A 22,265-nucleotide genomic window follows, 5' to 3' on the forward strand; every position below is an offset into this window, starting at 1 on the left:
ACGAGCAAAGGAAGGCAGCAGCCAGTCAGTCAAGCTGAAGTAGCGAGTTAGCATGCTGCTAAGCAGAGAGAGAGAGAACTTGGTGCCCCAGTGCTTCCCTGCGTGTGTTGCACTCAGTGCACTCACTGTCACCCCGCTTCACACACACTGCCTGCCCTGTACTGTACTGTACCGTTCCGTTCCTAACGTCACTCAACACGTTATGTCACACGTATAACTTAAGTGACCCGTGCAACAACACCAAAAAAAACAACAAACAAAACGTGTCGGGACACAAAACATTGCACACTTTTTTGGACATTTGCATTTTTTTTTATCGTCACACGAATCTTTCCTTTGCTCGACCGACACCACTAAAAGAAAATTACGATATTTTCACTGTAGTTTAAATAAAAGTGTATGCCCCCCCCCCCCTCCTGAAAGCTTTTTTTTTTGTCGAGCGAAGCGAAACGGCTCGCGCGACGACGTATAACAATAATAAAATAAACCAAGTGAGTTCCGCCGCTGCAGTTAATATAAACACTGACACAACATTAGCAACGACGCTAACGCTAGTAGCAAGCAAGATCAAGCTAATGCCGAGCAGGCAGAGCCATAGAGAAAGAGAGACCGCTGGCTCAGTCCAGACACAGCCGAGATTGAAGCCCCCTTCGTTTGCTCGCGTTGTGACCCCACACATTTCATAACAAAAACAACAACGGCGGAGACCACACACTCAACGCAGCTCCGTACTTACGATGGTAAACTTTTAGGGTTGTTATCCTGGCCGTTTAAATCCCCGTTACCACCGCGAGCGGCTCTTCTCCTGACCTTCGCAGTAGTGGAACAACATTTGTGCTGCTGGCTAACTGTGCCGCCATGTTAAACTCCTCCTGCTCAAACCCAACCAACGCTGCTGACTGTTTATCTCGCTGCTGCTGTCTGTCTGTCTGTCCGCCAACCCCCCCCCCCCCCTCCCCCTCTACCACTACCACCACCACACACATACACACGCATGTATGTAGGCTAGTACGCACGTCACACACACACACACACACACACACACACACACCACCAGATCACGGGGCACCCAGGATCAATTCAGTTTAATACCGGGGGTCTGTGTCAACATTCAGCAGTGAGTAACCTGTCAGATGACACGGTGTTATTTCCTCTCTTCTATGACTTGATTGTCAGATCGGAGATTATGATCTCACGTTATATTTATTTATATATTCACACACCAAATTGTTTAGTTTTTTTGTATGTGACAGTATGCACGAAATGATCTAGACTGCAGCAGCCACGAATAAATAAACCGATCAGGGACAGGGATCATTACATACCGGTAAATGTAATTCAATTTCAAAAGATGTTTGTCCAAAATCACTACAATCTACTGTTCATGAACTACTATAGTTAGATGCGCCTTTTAAATCAAAATGTGTGCTACAGCGCCACCAAGTGGATTATGGATACCACCTAACCCAAATAAATCCCAGACCCTCTTGGTCACCATAGCAATTCATTATTTAAGTGTTTTCTCTTTTGCCTGGAGGTGCAAAGTCTTATACAATAATAACCAATAATAGGCCCATTCAAATCACCAACAATAGCAATATCTCGGTTTAATCTAAAATCAGTCCACTACACTTGATATGTCTGTAAATTACTTTTTAATGGAAATAAGTGAAATGGAAACATAGCCTATAAATGCTCTATCATACTGCTTCTCAATTGGCACAAGTGATGGTAGGCAAAACAGAAAACAGGATATACTCACTCAGTCCATGATTTTACGACAAATTATATTCTTGTGGACATTTTCAAGGTACGCAATAATACGCACGGGCAAACAAATACAAACCATTCCTCAAGTCATACATAGAAAATAAATGTGGACCACACAAGACTTTAATCAACCTTAATACTCCTCAATACAGTCTACCTTACCATTAAAGACTCATTTCTTAGTAAACCATGAGTTTGCTCATTGGTTTATAGTGTTTTAAATAAAACTGGCCAAAGTTGAATACATGTCATTTGTATACATGGCGTATTTAAAGTGATGCGTTCTATGGTGGGCCTCTTGGTATGCTGGGCTGACACTGTTAGATGTAGTTACATGGACACCTTAGCTGGCAGTGTTCCATTAAATATTTAGCACACTACAGGGCTGAGAATCAACCCATTGCCACTGTAATGTTACATCCTTCCCTTTTAAGCACTCTCTTCTCTATTCAGTACAGAACATGGAAAACAACTTAAGGTTTCTTGTATGTACACATTCTTGTGGTCCTCTGTAAATGAGTCAGTGACATACAAAAATGTTTAGGCTTAAAAAAAAAAACAGGGCCTGGGTTCATTTTACAGCTCCCAGAAATGGAAACCTCCAATTACATGTGTGTATGTTCCTCTTCTGCTAGTCACATACTAAATGATTTGTAATTAAAAAAAAGATTGTGTTTGTGTGCAACTGTCAATTATAGAACAGTATTAAGTGAAGGAGAATTACAAGGTCCCAGCATAGTGTGTAAATACATCTCTCATAGAACGTATAAGAGGAGATACAGGTCAAGGCTCTGAACTAGCAATTATAAAAAAACGTCAATACATTTTTGTTTAATTGCCAAAAAAAAAGAACAAAACAATCGGGTCTATAAAGCATCTAATACAAATGCATGAAATGATCTGACTAGGAAAAACATCAAACACTGAAGTCATCATTCCTGAATTCTTAAATCCAAACACCCTGTACAAAACAACTGGTATCAATAGGCACTTTTAAATAAGATCTTTTTTTTTTTTCTTTACTTTTTTCTTTTAGTTTGTTTGTTTTCGGTTTAATTTGTATTGGCACAGCAGAGCAATGATTCTTAAATCAAGGCGTGCTGGACAAACTGGCAACAAGCAAAGCTAAATGCATTCTGGCCCTTTGAGTCCAGCTGGGAGGTCAGTCCTGTGTGGGAGCTTCAAATGCATATTATATTGGAGAGCTGGAGGATTGGTTAGTGGGATACAGCCAGTGAGGCTCAGGGAGGGAGGGGATCTTTGGGAGGGAAAAGACAGGAAGGATCCTGGGGTGAATATTTATGACGACTTCTCTTTTCTTGCTCTCGGTGAATCCGCTCCGTTGGCACTAACTCCATTCACCCCATTGGCTGAAAACAAATGACAGGTCAAAGTTACACCTGATGGGATAATTAGTTATACAATACCTAGTACCATACTGTATCAATGGGTTGTTTTCAGTTTTCACAACAGGGAGTTTGCGAGGATAATTCTTAATACTGTACTTTGATAAAGGTCTGTTTTCATGGTAAATACACTCAACACAGAGCCATAGAGTATAGACAGAGTTATGCAAACTCTGTTCACTTCATGTGGCCAGTCCAATGGCGGCTCTTCTACATGCTATTGGTTTGTCCCCAATCGAAGGCTCCACATAGGGACAACCGGAAGTTTACGGAGTGCATTGGAGTCTATGGGCTCACGCAAGTACATGAACCACGTGACCGGGCTATTTTCTGCCCCCTCAATATCGCAACTCTTCTATTAGATGGCCCTGGGGCCAGATTCAGGAAGGAAATTCACAACCAGGTGTAAAGGAAGTGCTTAAATGAGAGTGTATAATCCGTACGATCAATCTCACGTGTCATTCACCAAAGGTGGTGTAATGGCTTAATTTGTGCGGATCGCGGGTGTATCTCATTTCGCCTCTTTCCCAAGCTATTCGCCTGGTGTCGCCTGGTGTAATTGAAGATCCACGGTCATTTCACGCCATATACGGCAACAGGAAATATCTTTCCTCGGGTGAAAAACGTCATCACAGCCAGGGCTGCAATATGCATAGATCTCCAAGCTTACAACTGTGAACGTGGTGCTCCGCGATGCATCGCACCATATTAACTTGTTGATCAGCTGATTTTGACAGGTGAGTCTCTCGCAATGTCAACGGACAGATCTTCAAGCTAACAGCGTCGGTACCCTAGAGTAAACAAAACTGTCGGAACCAGGTCGGGAAGCACGGTGCACCACATAGCAACATTATTATAAATTAATACCGCGACACAAATGGATATGGATAGGTGCTCATGCAGGGACATTATGGCACGATAGTCTTATTTAAATCATTACGTGAAACTTAATTTGGCTGAGTGTCAACATGCTGAGTGACCTAGCTAATAATTCAGCTCTGAATGAAACTCATAGCCTACAAAATAAATACAAATACAAAGAGTGGAATTTGCATCATGCCTATATTATGCATAACATAAGCTAAGCAACACCTTTTTTTTCTTTTATATATGCATGCATGTAAATGTTTGGCACATACATATATTGTTTGAGGTTTGGTGACCATTAATTGATTCAGCATGAAGACTAAAGCATTCTAAATACATATACTCAATTACGCATGCCTTGATCACTGGCACGGCACTCTCCGAGCTGACGTGGAAATGAGCGGAATGTACGACCAAAGTCACGGCCAAGTTCAAATGATGAATTCCACACATAATGTGGAAATGGTCGTAAATGTCGGTACCATCAAAATATGAGCGTAAACGGCGTTGTGAATCTGGCCCTTAGTGTTTTTCACTCACCTTTGTCTTTCTTTGACTTGCTCTTGGCAGGAGCTTGTTTCTTCTTCAAGGTCTGAGCCTGGGCATGCTCCCTCCACCGGCGAAGCTGGAAGTTGATGAACTTCCACATCATGAAGGCCTGAGTGATGCAGATGGCAGCCAACAAAGTAATCCTGGCAGAAAAAGAAGAATCGGTAAAATGCAAGTAACTTGAGATGCCAGTGTAGATAGAGGTTATATTGATGGCTTCTCCTCATTATATTGGAAACTGTATTTTGAATGACTTGATAAATGTTCAAGTTGAAATGCAGTTGCTTGTAAACTTCCACAGCAGAATCTTTAGCAAGAAACTTTGAATAATAATAAAGTGTTTTATTCTAGAATAATATTGCCTCATTTCCCATTTCACACAAACTTACCGAACAAAGAGTACATTAAAGTTTCCTGCAGCCAGATCAAGGCCTTGTTGATCAGCTGTGGCGAGGCCAAAGCCCACAGTGAGTACAGATAAGGACAGAGTCAGCAGCCGTCCAAGGACAAACAAGATGGCCCATATGGTAAACCTAGAATGCACATGAGGTTAGACCACAAAGATAATTTCCTCTCATTTCTATAATTCTAAAAGAAAAATAATTTAGAACATAAGACTCAATAATAATATCAGTATCTCAGTTCGGGTGAATTAGGATTTCCTTAAACAAAAGGAGGTGAGAACTCACCCTGTCTGCCTGTTCTCATTGCTGAAATAGACCAGACGGGAGATGTGGAAGAGTAGTTCAACAAAGTAGTGCAGCACTAGCAGGACTAAACCCAGACGATTCAAGCTGAGAGACACAAAAAATAAATCATTATTCTCCTTTGTTACAAGCAACATGGACAGGACAGAGGCAGACCCTGGAAGAGCCTTGGGCCGCGCTCTGATTACCTATGATGTTCTTTCACGCGTTACATTCTCTTCAAGGACAGGCTTACAATGAAAGGAAAATGCACATGTACAGAGCAATCAAGAACACACTTTTAAATTAAGGCTTTGCAAAGTGATAGTTCTTACTTCAGAATATAAGCGCCTGCAATGTGGATCAGGTACAGGAAGATGTACACCAGCTGGCGTGGAATGTCCTCCTAAGGAGAAACCAGAAAGACAGCCATAGTCAGCCATAAACACAATATTTACAGCACTGTGGATATGGATCTGCATGTACACCATCTTCCATTGTCTCTGTATTAATAGCAGCGCTTGTACACAAAAAGAATGGTTCTTTAAAACAATGCAATCATACTGAAGGAAGTCAAACAGGAAATAGCCTCTGGGTCCAACTCAGAGCCACGTCATGCTATTATTTAAATATGGGGTCAACCATACGTGCAGGTGTGTGCATACTCTGCAACACACTTACCCTCTTAGTCTTTTGGAAGTACAGTTCTGGGAGTGCATGTAACCAGTATCCCATCTGACAGATATAGTAGAATTTCATCTGGAATCTTAACAAAAAAAATACCCACAACAAACAAACACACACTTGTTTGACATAATCCATCTGGATTGAACTCTACCAATGCAAGTGTTATAAAGACCCACTGTGAGCATACAAATGAGTGAAATCCAATCCCATCTAATTCCTGAACGCTTATGCAAATGTGTGCTTAGAAAGGCAAAATGGCATGCTTGGCAAACCAATGGCTTCAACTAGGCTATTCGAGACTGGATTAGCTAGTAGTAGTACCTACTGTTTATATGCCATTTTACAACTGTATAACAAGAAATACTAAACTTGAAGACAAAAGCAAAGGATTGACCATGTTAGACTCAATGCAGTTAGTCCGTGAATACTCACGGCATCAATGTATGGGGATAACCTTCCCACAGGCTCACAGGATTGGATAGGAAGTTTTCCTGAAAGAAATATCAGGTAACCGAGTTGAAAGTCACAAATCGCACGTGGACAAAATGAACAATGAAATACCAGTGAATGCCAGTGAATTACATACAGACATCAGGATGCTTGTACCCCAGCCAAAGGAGAAGAGGTAGAAGGCACTGAGCTGGCCAGACTCATTGAACTTGCTGTGCTTGGTCTTGGAGAAATGCATCTTTCTGTTGATTTTCTGTACAGAGAAACAGTAAACAAACAATATATAACAGTGAATTACGGTAGGATGTAAATTGTGTTGGGTTTGTATGCATGTGCAAATATATACTATATAACACTTACATATATAACAGTGAATTAGGATGTAAATTGTGTTGGGTTTGTATGTATGTGCAAATATATACTATATAACACTTACATCTAGTACATACTCCTGGATGATGGCATGCATAATAATGGCCACCAGCATGTAGAAGAAGACTGTAGCCAGGTCCTTGATACCGTGATGGAAATGGTTGATAGCCGTCTCCTCTGGGCCTTCTGGAACACAGAGGTCACTGAGTAAATCAACAGGTACAGTAAAACCTTTTCATACAAACATCAGCCCTTGATTAACATTAATTATGGAAGTGCTTGAATGGCCAAAGCTCTACTCTGACTAGCCTCGGAAACCCAGACGTTCTTGTTTCCAGGGAGAAAACTCTGTGACTGTCTGTCTGACAGTCACAGAGTTAATGTAAACTAAAGTTGTCATGAAAACTGATGACAGTTGTGTGAACATATGCATTTAAAGAAAATCATTACCTATCATAGCAGCACAAGTAATAACAATGATGATAATAACTGTATTTATGTTACACCTTTAGAGCCCACAGCAAAAACTGCTTCACCACACTGAACCATCAAGAGTCAAATCAGAGTAAAGAATAACACAAAATGTATCGGTGCCCATCTCATTCTAGACTAGTGTATCCCTTATCAAACATAATGGGTATGACCCACTTCTCTACTACATACAGACTGAAGCAGGATCCCATGTGTACAGTCACACGTCACAGTCAGCATAAGTCAAGTAAGTATGGGGCAGTGAGAAGTCATGTGACACTGTCAGTGAAGTGCAGCCAGCATGTCTGTTACGTACATCATCTGCATCAAGAGGGGATGAGGATATTTTTTTACTAATTCCTCATAATGGCTGCTCAGAACCAGCTAGTCCAATCAATATAACTAGGTGATAGACAAAATCAAATATTACAATATCTTAAACCGTTTAATCAAAAATCAAAAATAAAGGTTGATATATGTTGCTGTACACAGCAACAACCTCAAAAGGGGTTCATGGAGGGAAAGGTATAGTTACTGTATGTATATGGGTTCCCGGTTTAAATGAGTTAAAACAACATCGATATAATAATGTATTGTCCTGCTCTATATCACACATAACTCCATATAGAAATATCATGCGCAACGCAAATACCACAGCACCTACAAGAAACATAAATGGCTGTATGTAAGCATATTTGCCGTTATTTATCTTATTAGATACAATGAGTAAATGAGTTACAGAGATATCCAAGTATAAGGTCCCTCTGATAAGGGCACAAGCTCAACCACCATCTGGCATCTAAAATATAGTTAGTGACATTGGTTTCCCAACATTTTCATGTCAAGGAGTCAGGACCCCCAAATCGATAAGTATTTGGCCACAGACCCCATTTGAAAATATTTTGTGCCAGGGAACCACATGACATAAGAGAACTTTGAGAGCCAATACTGTAGAGAACACATTTCTGAGGATGTACGTACGTGTACCACTAGACACTAATCTATCAGACATTGGCAAAGAAAATGTTAACCTTGAGATGAGCAGGACTTGATTTGAGAGGCCTATATTGCACCTTAGCCCAAATTTGCCAAGAACAACCTTGCCACAAGAGAACTTTATAAATCAGACAGACTAAATATAGCTCCAAAGGAAAGCAACGTGCTCTCAAATGGGTTTTCGTGTAAGGCCATGCAAGTACCGCTCTAGAATCCTAATGAGTAGTATCTAATAAGACATTCCAACTTACATAAAACTTCTGCCTTTTGGCCACTGCACTCAAAATAATAAACTACCGTCTGTCTGACTCACTCCACACTCAAAACAGCACAGAGTGTGTGTGTGTGTGTGTGTGTGTGTGTGTGTGTGTGTGTGTGTGTGTGTGTGTGTGTAACAAATAGAATAAAAACATACCATTTGTTGAGATAGTGACGTTGTATTGGACCGTTATGAATAACACCGCAACTTTTGAAGTGACCTGTACAAAGGGAAATGTTTTAGACGATGTGATCATTATGATGATATATGTCGATATGTACATTAATAATTATATAATAACCAAATATTACCAAATGACGGTAAATATGTGATTATGTTCTTTTTGTGGCATATTGAAAAATGTACAGACTTACATTTGACCATACACGATTCCCCATATGTCCATATGTCAAGTAAGGGAGTGATATTTTCGGAGTGGCATTTAAGGATTTGAAATGTAAACACTATTTACAATTATGATTCTCTGGGCCTTATGGATGACAAATAATATGTAATGTACATGATTATTTTAAAAGGTAAGAACATTAGATGATCAAACTCAAAGCATATATGCATCACCGAAGTGTAATGACCAGAACAAAACTGCAACTCCCATGATGCAAGTAAATCCAGGAGGAAGTCGGTCTAGCGCTCAGTTTCACTAAAGGATGAAATGCACTTGATTTCAAAAACTCATATTTGAGTGGAAAGATTGTCCACCGTAATGTAAAGCCACATCACAGCGCTGACGCTAGTCGGCGTGTCTATCTTAAGCCTTTGGGGTGGTTTCAAAACCATCTTCGCCTCCTCCAAAGTCAACTTAGGCTTTTTCGATCAAGCAGGTTTTCGTTGACAGTCGCTCTGTGATTGCCACGTATAACGTACTCTACGCATAAAACCCAAACCATGTTGTTGTATTGCACAATACTATAACCATATGGCGTCTGCATCGCCACTCAAATCTAACAGAATGTGTCATTCCGTAAATCAGCACTGAAGGCAAATAACAGCTTTATGATCTATTATATCTGTAATATAATGATTCGTAGTAATGATTAATAACACGAGAAGGCGCGAGAGGTGGACGAGGGATACCAATTATATGTCCAGCACGCTCTCTCAAAAACCAAACACTTATATCCAAGGCCAAAATGATCGGAATATCTTTATGATCCCCGAGATAAGATAAACGAACCCAATAAACCAAAAACTTTCGATTTCAAGAGGAAGTAGTGTGAAGAGCAGAGGCAGACAGCCATGTCAGTTTCCAACAGGGGAGATGAGGACAGTCCCCCTCCCCTCTGCATCATCACTCACTATAAGCGACCTGTTCACTGCCAAACAATACATTCTCTCCAAATGGACGGACATTAAAGGCCATTCAACATGTGGACGGGACCATACCTCAAACATGAGCCCGAGAAGGAACACCATAGCAACACAGGAAACAATATCTGCATGGTTCTGGATGACAAACTCGTGGCTGAGAACCGGCGGCGTCTTGGTGGTCTTTTTTCGGATTCCCATTTTGAGAGAAAAAGATCAATGCAACTTTTCTCGGGCCACGGCACCAATGCGATGCAACGCGTGTGTTGTTATTGTGTTTTTGTTTGTCGCTCTTTCTGTCCTGCTCCTCAGTCACAACCATGGGCCAGGCAGAAATTGAATGGCGTGTCACTCTTCTTCTTGTGGGAGGTTCTACAGAGGAGGACCCCGAGCCTAGATCCCATAGCCCGTGTGTGAGGACGATCGGCCGGGCTGTGATTGGCCAGTTGTTGTTGGTTGTCGGGGCAACCGTATTTTCGCTCTTCTTTTTAAGTGGTGCAACCACTTCATTAAGTAGCTTTGTGTGTGCCTGGCTGGCTGGCTACCTGTGTCTGACTCTGAGCACGAAAATAGAATTTGGTTGTTTTTCAAAACCAAGTGTCACTGTTGTGCAGCCTAACACACACACATATTAACTGTATATATGATGATTTCAGGTGTATCAGTACAGTACAGTACAATATGGGACCCCCTGGGGACCCCCACATGGTAACTCTGTCATTTGTCAACCATTTCGGACGCAGGGTGGCTTGCCGGAACCGGCCCCCTGGCCACGTTCCTGGGGGTCTGGAGGACCCCCACAAGGTAACTCTGTCATTTCTCGTCCATTTCGGATGTGGGGCGGCTAGCCGGAACCGGGCCGGCACCCTGGGCGTGTTCCTCTGGACCTGGAAGTTGCACGGAGTTGCACCACGGGTGTGATTTATCTTAAAAATGAAATTTCCTTATTCCCTTTTTGCTGTTGTCAAACTTTTTCATGACCCTCATCTGAAAATATACTAGGCCTACACAGTGCCAGGCTTCACAAATATTCCACTTACGGTATCTCTTTTTGAGGCCCTCCTATGTCCATATTTTAGTGTGTGTGCAAACACAAACTTTGTCCTAATAGTCAGAGAATATTGTCAGAATAATGTCAAATCTGGGAATACATTCCAAGAAACTTCCTCACCAATGTGTTTGTAAAGGTGTCTACTAACATATTCCACAATGTTTCTTTCTATTCAGCAAGTTGGGGTACCATTAACATATAAGGCAAAAAGTTCTAAATTTCATTATGCTTTAAGTAGCATGATGTGACGAGTGGCATCCTAACCAGATGCCCCCACCTAAACTGTCTCCTTTTCAGGCAAGGAGCAGCGACTCTACTCCGAGTCTCTCTCGGGTGACTGAACTTCTCACCTTCTCACCCTATGCCACACCCGTCGGAGATTGACTGATTGTGATACTATTAAAGTTAAACACATTTAGCTGGATACCCCTGGAACGCCCCAAGGACCCTTTGGGGTCCCTGACATGTGATTTTGGAGAAAGCCCCGGCCTCAAAACTTTAGATGTGTGAAACTGGAAACCACGTGTAAATTAACATAGCAACCACTTCTAAAATATCAGACTATTTTTTTCTGCTCACAAAATAACGTCGCCTCGAATTGAAACGTCAGCGGTTGCCTGAGAACAAACATAACCCATCATCACAGGGCTTCCCTCTGGGCCATGGGATCTTGTAGCTGAGAAACGTTTCATCCACAGGCGAGAACATGGTTGTGTGTCGCCCCCTGCATGTGTGGAGTAAGGAGGGCACCATAGTGGACAGTTTCAATTTCACGGACTTCCAATTTGATATAAAGTTGGCCATGGCAGGGGCCACCATTAAAAACGATTTTGTCTTAGGCACTCCAATTAATAAGATATTTTATTGTTTAGAGTCAGACAATAGAGAAAGTCTGGTCATTTTTCTGCAGAGACCCACAGGAACCAATTTTATATAAAGAACATATCAGCAAAAAAAACACACAAGTCTGGTTGGGAGTTGTTTAAGAATGTACAGTTAGAGTTCCCTATACAGTTTTCCAACGAAAGCCCTATTCATACTCCTATTGATTCACCAACCTATGTGCCAGCCCCCCCCCCCCCCCTCCTGGTGTGTGTGTGTGTGTGTGTGTGTGTGTGTGTGTGTGTGTGTGTGTGTGTGTGTGTGTGTGTGTGTGTGTGTGTGTGTGTGTGTGTGTGTGTGTGTGTGTGTGTGTGTGTGTACGCGTGTGAGTGTGCGTGTGTGTGCGCGCATGTGATTGCATTCACATGCCTGTGGTAAGTTCAGTTCATGTCATGCTCCCATGGCTTACAGCATGTCTTTGCCACACACAGAGACACAGTGTGTGTGTGTGTGTGTGTGTGTGTGTGTGTGTGTGCATGTGTGTGTGTGTTCACGTGGGTCTAATTTCTCTAAAAATGCCGAACCATATATCTGTACCATATATCATTTCTGATATATAGTACAGATATTTTGTGATGTTTTTTATATTGGCTAAAAATAAATATTCCCCATAACTTTTGATTATATAATATGTATAATATAATAGCAATAACTGGAATGGAATGAGAAACGTGACAGGTCTCTAGCTCTCCAGCAGACAGAGGGCGGTGACTACTACGGCCTAAGGAATTATAATTTATGACTAATGCAGTAAATACATTCTAGGAGGACACACAAACCAGTTTTTCAAGCCTCCTTTTTTCAATGCAGAGAAAGTTTAACATACCACTTTTTACGTCGAAAAGGATTCATGGCCCCACATTAAAGTTGCTGTTTTTAATGCAAAAAAGTGAAATAGCCCCTTTCTACAAGTCTCTTAAATGTAATGCTGGTGTTTAATTTATCTTGAGAGCTTCCAATAAAACTGAATCATCATGCTGTCACCCTTTTGGACTTTTTGTGGTCCTAGTTTCCACGATACCCGCTGCCTGTCACACAGCCCTGCACTGAGAGGGAACTGGGAACTTTTACATTTCAGGAAGTTAGTCTGTGGCAAAGACAAAGGGAGCATGACATGTAAATGTAGTATATCACACCACAGACATGTGAATACAATCACATGCATGAACACACACACACACACACACACACACACACACACACACACACACACACACACACACACACACACGCCCACATGCGCCCACACGCACCCACACACACCCACACACACATGGGTGGAGCTTGTCACGCGAAACTCCACGCGGAGTGCTGAGAGACACCTGCCACTATATAGCCTATGCTTGTAGTGGAGGCTGTAGAGCACTGTACAATGGACAGAAGAAACCGGTAAGTACTATTAAAGATCATTTATTTTATGGCTGTTTTGTGCCACGTATGCTTGTCAACTTTGTCCAATTATATGAAATAGATCTACCTATTTCAAAACTATGTTTGATTAAACTGTGATTGGTATTATGTGAACAATTCACAATTCATCTACACTGCAGGGTCTGTATCTAGAAATAGATAAATAATAGATGTATAGATAGAACTTTGTTAAATGAAATACCGGTATATGTGAGGAAAATGGACCAAACCAAAGAAGCTGCCAGTCTTTGGTGATTTGGTGCTACCTGTAAATAAATCTAAACAAGTTTAAATTACCTGTATATCAGAAACAGGATATAAAAAGCCTATATGTTATGTTTTAAGAGTCAATGTATTAATGTGATCTAATCAAGGGATTTGAAAATGTCTCTCTGGTGAGTGTGATAAAAGCATTGCAAGCTAGTAGATTAGATAAGTGAGCAACATTATGTCATGGTTTTATAACCCCTGTTGATAATCTTGCTTGTTATTTGTCCCATTGCACAGATAAAGCCAAGGGCACTGTGAGACATGAATGTAACAATTGCTTTAAGTTTAATTTGCACTTTTATTCATTAGTTATATAGTAGCACAAAAACATATAGTATCACTATCTTATGTTTATGATGCACAACTGTAGGTCCTTTGTGGTTGTCTTTACAGATAGTCCAGAACCTGCAGCAATAAGACATCCAATGAGACACCAAGGAAACAAACACGGAACCATCTCAAACCACTTGACACATCTACATTCGATAAACAACAAAACCTTCAACAGAAACAGCAACCAGAATGCCAGGCTATAGCTACAATAGACTGCGATGGATATTAGCCTTAACTGGACTGGTTCTCTATGTTGTGGACATTGGGTCAGATGTCGGACTGGCGCTGGAGTATTTTAGAGACGGACATTATGCATGGGGTGGGCTGACTCTTGCGTTTGTACTGATTGGGCTGATTGGGACTCAAGCCTTCAGCTATGCCTGGTATAGTGATGATATACAAGAAGAGTTACAAGATAATACCCCTGTAATGAAGGACTCTGATGTTAATAACCTAATATCATCTATACAAGAAGAGTTACGAGATAATACCCCTGTAATGAAGGACTCTGATGTTAATATCCCTATACTGATAGCCCAAAAACTGATGACTGACGTATCAGGGATGTCCAGAAAGTCATGTTTTCCATGCCTCCATCTATTTGGCATGGGCATCTTCACCAGGTATGAGACCCAAAATGATGATGATGATGATGATGATGATTGGTATGTGAGCCATGCTGCTAGTGAATGATGATCGTATAATGGTATCTGTAGCAAGTGATGTTGTCAGTATACTTCAAACTGGATGGACTGTATTGTGTACTGCATTTCAGATGCAGACATCTGGAAGAGTCTTGAGAGTAAACATGCTTTCTAAGTTGCCTCTCCACTGTTTATGCCTGTCCACTGTTAGGTTTTATCGCCTGCTGAAGAAAGGGTTTCTTGTGCTGTGGAAGAAGACGAAGAAGACACCTGATTATGAGGAGAAAATCACCCAGCAGCACAAGATTCTGGTTGACATGGCTACTGATCTGAGCATGCTCATCATGTTTGAGGCATTCCTGGAGGGCGCCCCCCAGCTGATACTCCAGGTTTATATCATGCTGCAAAGTGATACCGAGCCATCCAACTTGCGGTGTGAGTACTAGTAAGATGCCTGAGGGCGAGAAGCGACCTCGCCATATATGGAGCGTGTCTTGAGTGTACAGGGTTTTATGAGGTCAGATCAACATATGGAATGTCAGAACAGGTCAGCTCCATATATAGAGATCTAAGGGTGTCTTGAGTGTACAGGGTTTGATGAGGGCCCAGGGCCAGGTAGGGCCGGGACAAAATTATTGGGCCAACAGGGAGACATCGAAGAGGAAGGACGGATGGGGAAGGATCAACATATGGAACAGGTTCTGACATATATGCATATACTAATATTGATGACATCAGGGATCTCCATATATATAAGAGCTTAATCCCTGATGATGTCATAGTAATGTTACGAGACCTGGGCACAATATATGGGGGCTTTCCCCATGTATGGGTATTTTGAGTGATAAACGCATGATTTCATAGTTACAGTAACTGCAATAATGTACTGTGGTAATTGTTCAGTATAAATCAACACACTTGTCTATTTGAGTCTCACTATCCATAGGCCTATATTCAGAATTTGGTGGCACCATCAACAAAACCAATGCAAGCTAACATTAGAGCTGTGCATGAAGGTGTGTGGCCATGTTGTGATTTAATTACGTAATAGGTACAGCAGGGTACCAGCACTCACTTTTTATCCATTTAGGATTCTTTATTAAAGGTATCCCCCCCAGCAGCATGCTGCTGCTGCTGCTGGGGTGGATACCTTTAATAAAACAAATAATCCTAAATGGATAAAAAGTGAGTGATAATATTCCTTTCTATAGAAAATTCCTACCAGAACCTTCTTATACTGTGAAGTGTGAACTACTCGGCTTCTCCTCTCTTCAATAGGTAAAGGCCCAGGGTGACATACAGACACACAGCCTCATCGTCATCATTGCAATAGCTTCATATATCAACTAATAACTTTGATCATATCTGTTACCTTTCAGATGTAACCACGGCACTATCCTTCTGCAGCATCGCCTGGGCTTTGGTGGATTACCAGCGCTGGCTGCGCAGATCTCTACCCCAAGTCAAAGAGATGCCATGTGGCTTCCCACTAGTCTTCTACCTCCTCTACAAACTCTTTACTATCACCGCCCACATCCTCAGCTACTGCCTGCTCCTCACACTGAGCATCTACAGTGCCGTGGCCATTGCTTTCATCTGGCTTCTGGGGACAATCTGGGCCTGCCTTCTTAAAACTGACTTCTGCGGACAATGGACAAAACTTGAGGGGCTCTACAGGGCGATGATAGGAGTCGTCCTCACATTCAGCTTTTTCAATGCCAAAGGAAAGGACACAAAATTACCAATGATTTTCTATTACTTGTTGCACTTCATCTTAAACACTTTGGCTCCGATACTGCTGGTAGTGATCAAGCCAGAGGTGTGCAGAAGTAAGTATTTTTTGCCAGTCACTTGGGTGATCTTTGGAGGTACAGTGCTCGGGTTCTTCTGTCTTTGTGTTTACTATGCTGGCCTGCATCCCAGTAGAAATCAGAGGGCGGTAGATGAACCGGATGGCCTGGAAAAAACAATACAAACAGCTGCCATGCAGAGAATGAGGAACTTCATGCAACCTTGATATGGCTCCTTCTTCCACAATAATCACTATATATATTTTTTTTAAGATATATTTTTCGTGGCTTTCGCCTTTATTTTCTTTTTTATAAAGAGGGATAGGTATACAGTAGGCTGACAGGAAATGGGTAGATAGAGATGGGGGGTGACACGCAGTAAAGGCTGTCGGGATCGGACACACACACACACACACACACACACACACACACACACACACACACACACACACACACACACACACACACACACACACACACACACACACACACACACACACACTTTAAATAATTGTATTTATTTACATTTTATTTATTTTATACAATTTAGAGCCAGGACATGAGTGGATTTAATGATGTCCTGTATGTCATAATGTTTGATGTGGACCTCAGGAAAAATAAGTGCTGCTTCTTTCAAATGAAATGAAATTTAGCCAGATGTAGTTTCCTATAGAAACCTTGCACTTTATATATTTTTTTATGGAATGGATGACTTACCATCTCTCTTGCCAATGTATGATAGAAAGTTTGACATGATTCTGTGGATTGTATCTTGTATTTTGAAGCCTTTTACAATGTCAAAATATGCTGGGTCAAATATACCGTTAAACCCTGAGTTTCTCTCAAGGTTATAAATAAACAAGTTTCTTCAGGGCAGTGACATAGAATTGTGATGTAGGATTCTTTCATCTAAATTCGACTGATGTCCCCCCCCCCCCCCCCCCAATATTATTGTTAAAATGTTTCTAAAATACTCAAAATGTTTCACATTTCTTCAAGATCTGTAGAAATTAGTCGATGCGTGTACAAGCTCACAGTGCATCCCTTTGTAGATTGGCTAATTCAAATGGCCAATCTTTCCAGGGTGTACAGGGTTAAACTGATTGTGATGCTATAACTCATTTTAGTTTGGACTCCCCATAGCCCCATCAAGGACCCCTAGAGGTCCCCGGACCTGACTTTCAGAACCACTGGTATAAAACATGGATTTCACAGCTGTACAGTGAAAATAGCAATAACTGGAATGGAATGAGAAATTATTTGACTGGTCTCTAGCTCTCCAGCAGACAGAGGGCGGTGACTACTACGGCCTAATGAATTATAATTTATGACTAATGCCGTTCAGTCAGACAACTCAAGAAGGATGTAATATATATATTTATTGAATATAGATGAGCAAAGCAGAATATTTATTATGGTTTGGCGATGTATTGGATCTGCTTTTTAGGTACTCAGATCAAGCGCATCAGTCCCGGCCATAGGGACTCTGAATCCCCCGTACCTAAACAGTAGATCCAAAATGACAGGTGGTAGCTGGGGTGGAGGTGGGTGAACAGCAGGTTTGTATACAGCGGCTCGCTGAAACAGCAGCAGCAAGCAAGCAAGCAGGCAGAGGAATGCAAACCTCCAGTTAAAGTAGCCAGTATGAAGATGGATTGAGTGTGTGATTGGCTGAGTGAATCATGTGAATGAGAGTGTGATGCTGAGGCGGCCCAATTAACGGCCGGCAGCAACTGCACTGAGGTTCCCTGACTGAACTTGCTCTGCGCATGTCTACGACAGGCACAAATGCTCATTAAATACATTCTAGGAGGACACACAAACCAGTTTTTCAAGCCTCCTTTTTTCAATGCAGAGAAATTTTAACATACCACTTTTTACGTCTGAAAGGATTCATGGGCCCACATTAAATTTGCTGTTTTTAATGCAAAAAAGTTAAATAGCCCCTTTCTACAAGTCTCTTAAATGTTAATGCTGGTGTTTAATTTATCTTGAGAGCTTCCAATAAAACTGAATCATCATGCTGTCACCCTTTTGGACTTTTTGTGGTCCTAGTTTCCACGATACCCGCTGCCTGTCACACAGCCCTGCACTGAGAGGGAACTGGGAACTTTTACATTTCAGGAAGTTAGTCTGTGGTTTGCCACAGACTAACTTCCTGAAATGTAAAAGTTAAGTTAATGCAAAGGTAGCATGACATGTAAATGTAGTATACCACACCACAGACATGTGAATACAATCACATGCATGAACACACACACACACACACACACACACACACACACACACACACACACACACACACACACACACACACACACACACACACACACACCCACACACACCCACACACACCCACACCCACATGGGTGGAGCTTGTCACGTGACTTTCAAGAAAGAAACTCTACGCTGAGAGACACCTGCCACTATATATGCGTGTAGTGGAGGCTGTAGAGCACTGTACAATGGACAGAAGAAACTGGTAAGTACTATTAAAGATCATTTATTTTATGGCTGTTTTGTGCCACGTATGCTTGTCAACTTTGTCCAATTATATGAAATAGATCTACCTATTTCAAAACTATGTTTGATTAAACTGTGATTGGTATTATGTGAACAATTCACAATTCATCTACACTGCAGGGTCTGTATCTAGAAATAGATAAATAATAGATGTATAGATAGTTGTTAAATGAAATATATGTGAGGAAAGTTTTAAGAGTCAATGTATTAACGTGATCTAATCAAGGGATTTGAAAATGTCTCTCTGGTGAGTGTGATAAAAGCATTGCTGGGACATTGCAAGCTACAGTAGTAGATTAGATAAGTGAGCAACATTATGTCATGGTTTTATAACCCCTGTTGATAATCTTGCTTGTTATTTGTCCCATTGCACAGATAAAGCCAAGGGCACTGTGAGACATGAATGTAACAATTGCTTAGTTTAATTTGCACTTTTATTCATTAGTTATGTGAAGCACAAAAACATATAGTATCACTATCTTATGTTTATGATGCACAACTGTGCTTGTCTTTACAGATAGTCCAGAACCTGCAGCAATAAGACATCCAATGAGACACCAAGGAAACAAACACGGAACCATCTCAAACCACTTGACACATCTACATTCGATAAACAACAAAACCTTCAACAGAAACAGCAACCAGAATGCCAGGCTATAACTACAATAGACTGCGATGGATATTAGCCTTAACTGGACTGGTTCTCTATGTTGTGGACATTGGGTCAGATGTCGGACTGGGGCTGGAGTATTTTAGAGACGGACATTATGCATGGGGTGGGCTGACTCTTGCGTTTGTACTGACTGGGCTGGTTGCGACTCAAGCCTTCAGCTATGCCTGGTATTGTGATGAGATACAAGAAGAGTTACAAGATAATACCCCAGATGATTATATCCTAATATCATCTATGACTGACGTATCAGGGATGTCCAGAAATTCATGTTTTCCATGCCTCCATCTATTTGGCATGGGCATCTTCACCAGGTATGAGACCCAAAATGATGATGATGATGATGACAAAGATGCTGCTGTTGCAGCTTTGACCACAATAATGAATGTTCCTTACAATATACTGTAAACAACACATTTCTGGTACATAATACCAAGATATATTCTTCTCAAGCAGCACAAACTACTGCAAGTCTACACCCTGTTGGTTGACTATGATTGGTATGTGAGCCATGCTGCTAGGGAATGATGATCGTATAATGGTATCTGTAGCAAGTGATGTTGTCAGTATACTTCAAACTGGATGGACTGCATTGTGTACTGCATTTCAGATGCAGACATCTGGAAGAGTCTTGAGAGTAAACATGCTTTCTAAGTTGCCTCTCCACTGTTTATGCCTGTCCACTGTTAGGTATTATTGCCTGCTGAAGAAAGGGTTTCCTGTGGTGTGGAAGAAGACGAAGAAGACACCTGATTATGAGGAGAAAATCACCCAGCAGCACAAGATTCTGGTTGACATGGCTACTGATCTGAGCATGCTCATCATGTTTGAGGCATTCCTGGAGGGCGCCCCCCAGCTGATACTCCAGGTTTATATCATGCTGCAAAGTGATACCGAGCCATCCAACTTGCGGTGTGAGTACTAGTAAGATGCCTGAGGGCGAGAAGCGACCCCGCCATATATGGAGCGTGTCTTGAGTGTACAGGGTTTTATGAGGTCAGATCAACATATGGAATGTCAGAACAGGTCAGCTCCATATATAGAGATCTAAGGGTGTCTTGAGTGTACAGGGTTTGATGAGGGCCAAGGGCCAGGTAGGGCCGGGAAATAATTTTTGGGCCAACAGGGAGACATCGAAGAGGAAGGACGGATGGGGAAGGATCAACATATGGAACAGGTTCTGACATATATGCATAATTATACTAATATTGATGACATCAGGGATCTCCATATATATAAGAGCTTAATCCCTGATGATGTCATAGTATACGAGACCTGGGCACAATATATGGGGGCTTTCCCCATGTATGGGTATTTTGAGTGATAAACGCATGATTTCATAGTTACAGTAACTGCAATAATGTACTGTGGTAATTGTTCAGTATAAATCAACACACTTGTCTATTTGAGTCTCACTATCCATAGGCCTATATTCAGAATTTGGTGGCACCATCAACAAAACCAATGCAAGCTAACATTAGAGCTGTGCATGAAGGTATGTGGCCATGTTGTGATTTAATTACGTAATAGGTACAGCAGGGTACCAGCACTCACTTTTTATCCATTTAGGATTCTTTATTAAAGGTATCCCCCCCCCAGCAGCATGCTGCTGCTGCTGCTGCTGGGGTGGATACCTTTAATAAAACAAAGAATCCTAAATGGATAAAAAGTGAGTGATAATATTCCTTTCTATAGAAAATTCCTACCAGAACCTTCTTATACTGTGAAGTGTGAACTACTCGGCTTCTCCTCTCTTCAATAGGTAAAGGCCCAGGGTGACATACAGACACACAGCCTCATCGTCATCATTGCAATAGCTTCATATATCAACTAATAACTTTGATCATATCTGTTACCTTTCAGATGTAACCACGGCACTATCCTTCTGCAGCATCGCCTGGACTTTGGTGGATTACCAGCTCTGGCTGCGCAGATCTCAACCCCAAGTCAAAGAGATGCCATGTGGCTTCCCACTAGTCTTCTACCTCCTCTACAAACTCTTTACTATCACCGCCCACATCCTCAGCTACTGCCTGCTCCTCACACTGAGCATCTACAGTGCCGTGGCCATTGCTTTCATCTGGCTTCTGGGGACAATCTGGGCCTTCCTTCTTAAAACTGACTTCTGCGGACAATGGACAAAACTTGAGAGGCTCTACAGGGCGACGATAGGAGTCGTCCTCACATTCAGCTTTTTCAATGCCAAAGGAAAGGACACAAAATTACCAACGATTTTCTATTACTTGTTGCACTTCATCTTAAACACTTTGGCTCCGATACTGCTGGGAGTGATCAAGCCAGAGGTGTGCAGAAGTAAGTATTTTTTGCCAGTCACTTGCGTGATCTTTGGAGGTACAGTGCTCGGGTTGATCTGTCTTTGTGTTTACTATGCTGGCCTGCATCCCAGTAGAAATCAGAGGGCGGTAGATGAACCGGATGGCCTGGAAAAAACAATACAAACAGCTGCCATGCGGAGAATGAGGAACTTCATGCAACCTTGATATGGATCGTTCTTCCACAATAATCACTATATTATTATATTATTATGAGAGCACAAAAGGCATACAGTGCTGCCGAAGCTTAAACTGTGTACAATCGAAGTGTTCTTTCTGCTCATTGACAATGACTTATAGGCCAGCCAAAAGCGTTGTGTGTGTGTGTGTGTGTGTGTGTGTGTGTGTGTGTGTGTGTGTGTGTGTGTGTGTGTGTGTGTGTGTGTGTATGTGCGTGTGCGCGCGCACACACACACACACACACACACACACACACACACACACACACACACACACACACACACACACACACACACACACACACACACACACACACACACACACACACACACACACTTTA

General features: G+C 41.7%; 4 protein-coding genes across 5 annotated transcripts in view; 2 read left to right on the forward strand and 2 right to left on the reverse strand.

The window, feature by feature from the left end:
• The window catches only part of ncoa2 (nuclear receptor coactivator 2), a 101,076-nt gene extending 100,199 nt beyond the window's left edge, over positions 1-877 (reverse strand). Inside the window, 1 exon segment of the mRNA XM_083778260.1 lies at positions 737-877. The gene's annotated coding sequence lies outside the window, so the exon portion shown is untranslated.
• Positions 878-1,864: 987 nt separating this feature from the next.
• Positions 1,865-10,187, reverse strand: tram1 (translocation associated membrane protein 1). Of its 2 annotated transcripts, none has more exons than XM_083778169.1 (11): positions 9,918-10,187; positions 8,670-8,733; positions 6,852-6,970; positions 6,552-6,668; positions 6,398-6,456; positions 5,960-6,044; positions 5,614-5,684; positions 5,282-5,386; positions 4,982-5,125; positions 4,584-4,735; positions 1,865-3,140 (listed from the first exon to the last, which is right to left on the reverse strand). In XM_083778169.1, exons 1-11 carry the CDS (start codon positions 10,038-10,040, stop codon positions 3,070-3,072), a joined length of 1,110 nt encoding a protein of 369 aa, XP_083634295.1. In that variant the 5' UTR covers positions 10,041-10,187; the 3' UTR covers positions 1,865-3,069. The 2 variants fall into 2 exon arrangements, with proteins under 2 accessions (XP_083634295.1, XP_083634294.1); XM_083778168.1 differs by having other exon boundaries at positions 6,852-6,973.
• A 4,204-nt stretch (positions 10,188-14,391) lies between these two features.
• On the forward strand, positions 14,392-16,582 carry LOC310867671 (XK-related protein 9-like; the record flags this gene model as incomplete). Its single annotated transcript, XM_083777790.1, has 3 exons — positions 14,392-14,450; positions 14,641-14,864; positions 15,809-16,582. 3 exons carry the CDS (start codon positions 14,392-14,394, stop codon positions 16,444-16,446), a joined length of 921 nt encoding a protein of 306 aa, XP_083633916.1. The 3' UTR covers positions 16,447-16,582.
• Positions 16,583-18,660: 2,078 nt separating this feature from the next.
• Positions 18,661-21,919, forward strand: LOC310868265 (XK-related protein 9-like). The gene is made up of 4 exons (XM_083778619.1): positions 18,661-18,701; positions 19,260-19,726; positions 20,103-20,326; positions 21,276-21,919. Exons 2-4 carry the CDS (start codon positions 19,389-19,391, stop codon positions 21,911-21,913), a joined length of 1,200 nt encoding a protein of 399 aa, XP_083634745.1. The 5' UTR covers positions 18,661-18,701; positions 19,260-19,388; the 3' UTR covers positions 21,914-21,919.
• The last annotated feature ends 346 nt before the right edge of the window (positions 21,920-22,265 follow it).

The sequence above is a fragment of the Protomyctophum parallelum genome, assembly GCF_964188405.1.
Source record: "Protomyctophum parallelum genome assembly, chromosome: 12".
In the NCBI taxonomy this organism is placed as follows: domain Eukaryota; kingdom Metazoa; phylum Chordata; class Actinopteri; order Myctophiformes; family Myctophidae; genus Protomyctophum; species Protomyctophum parallelum.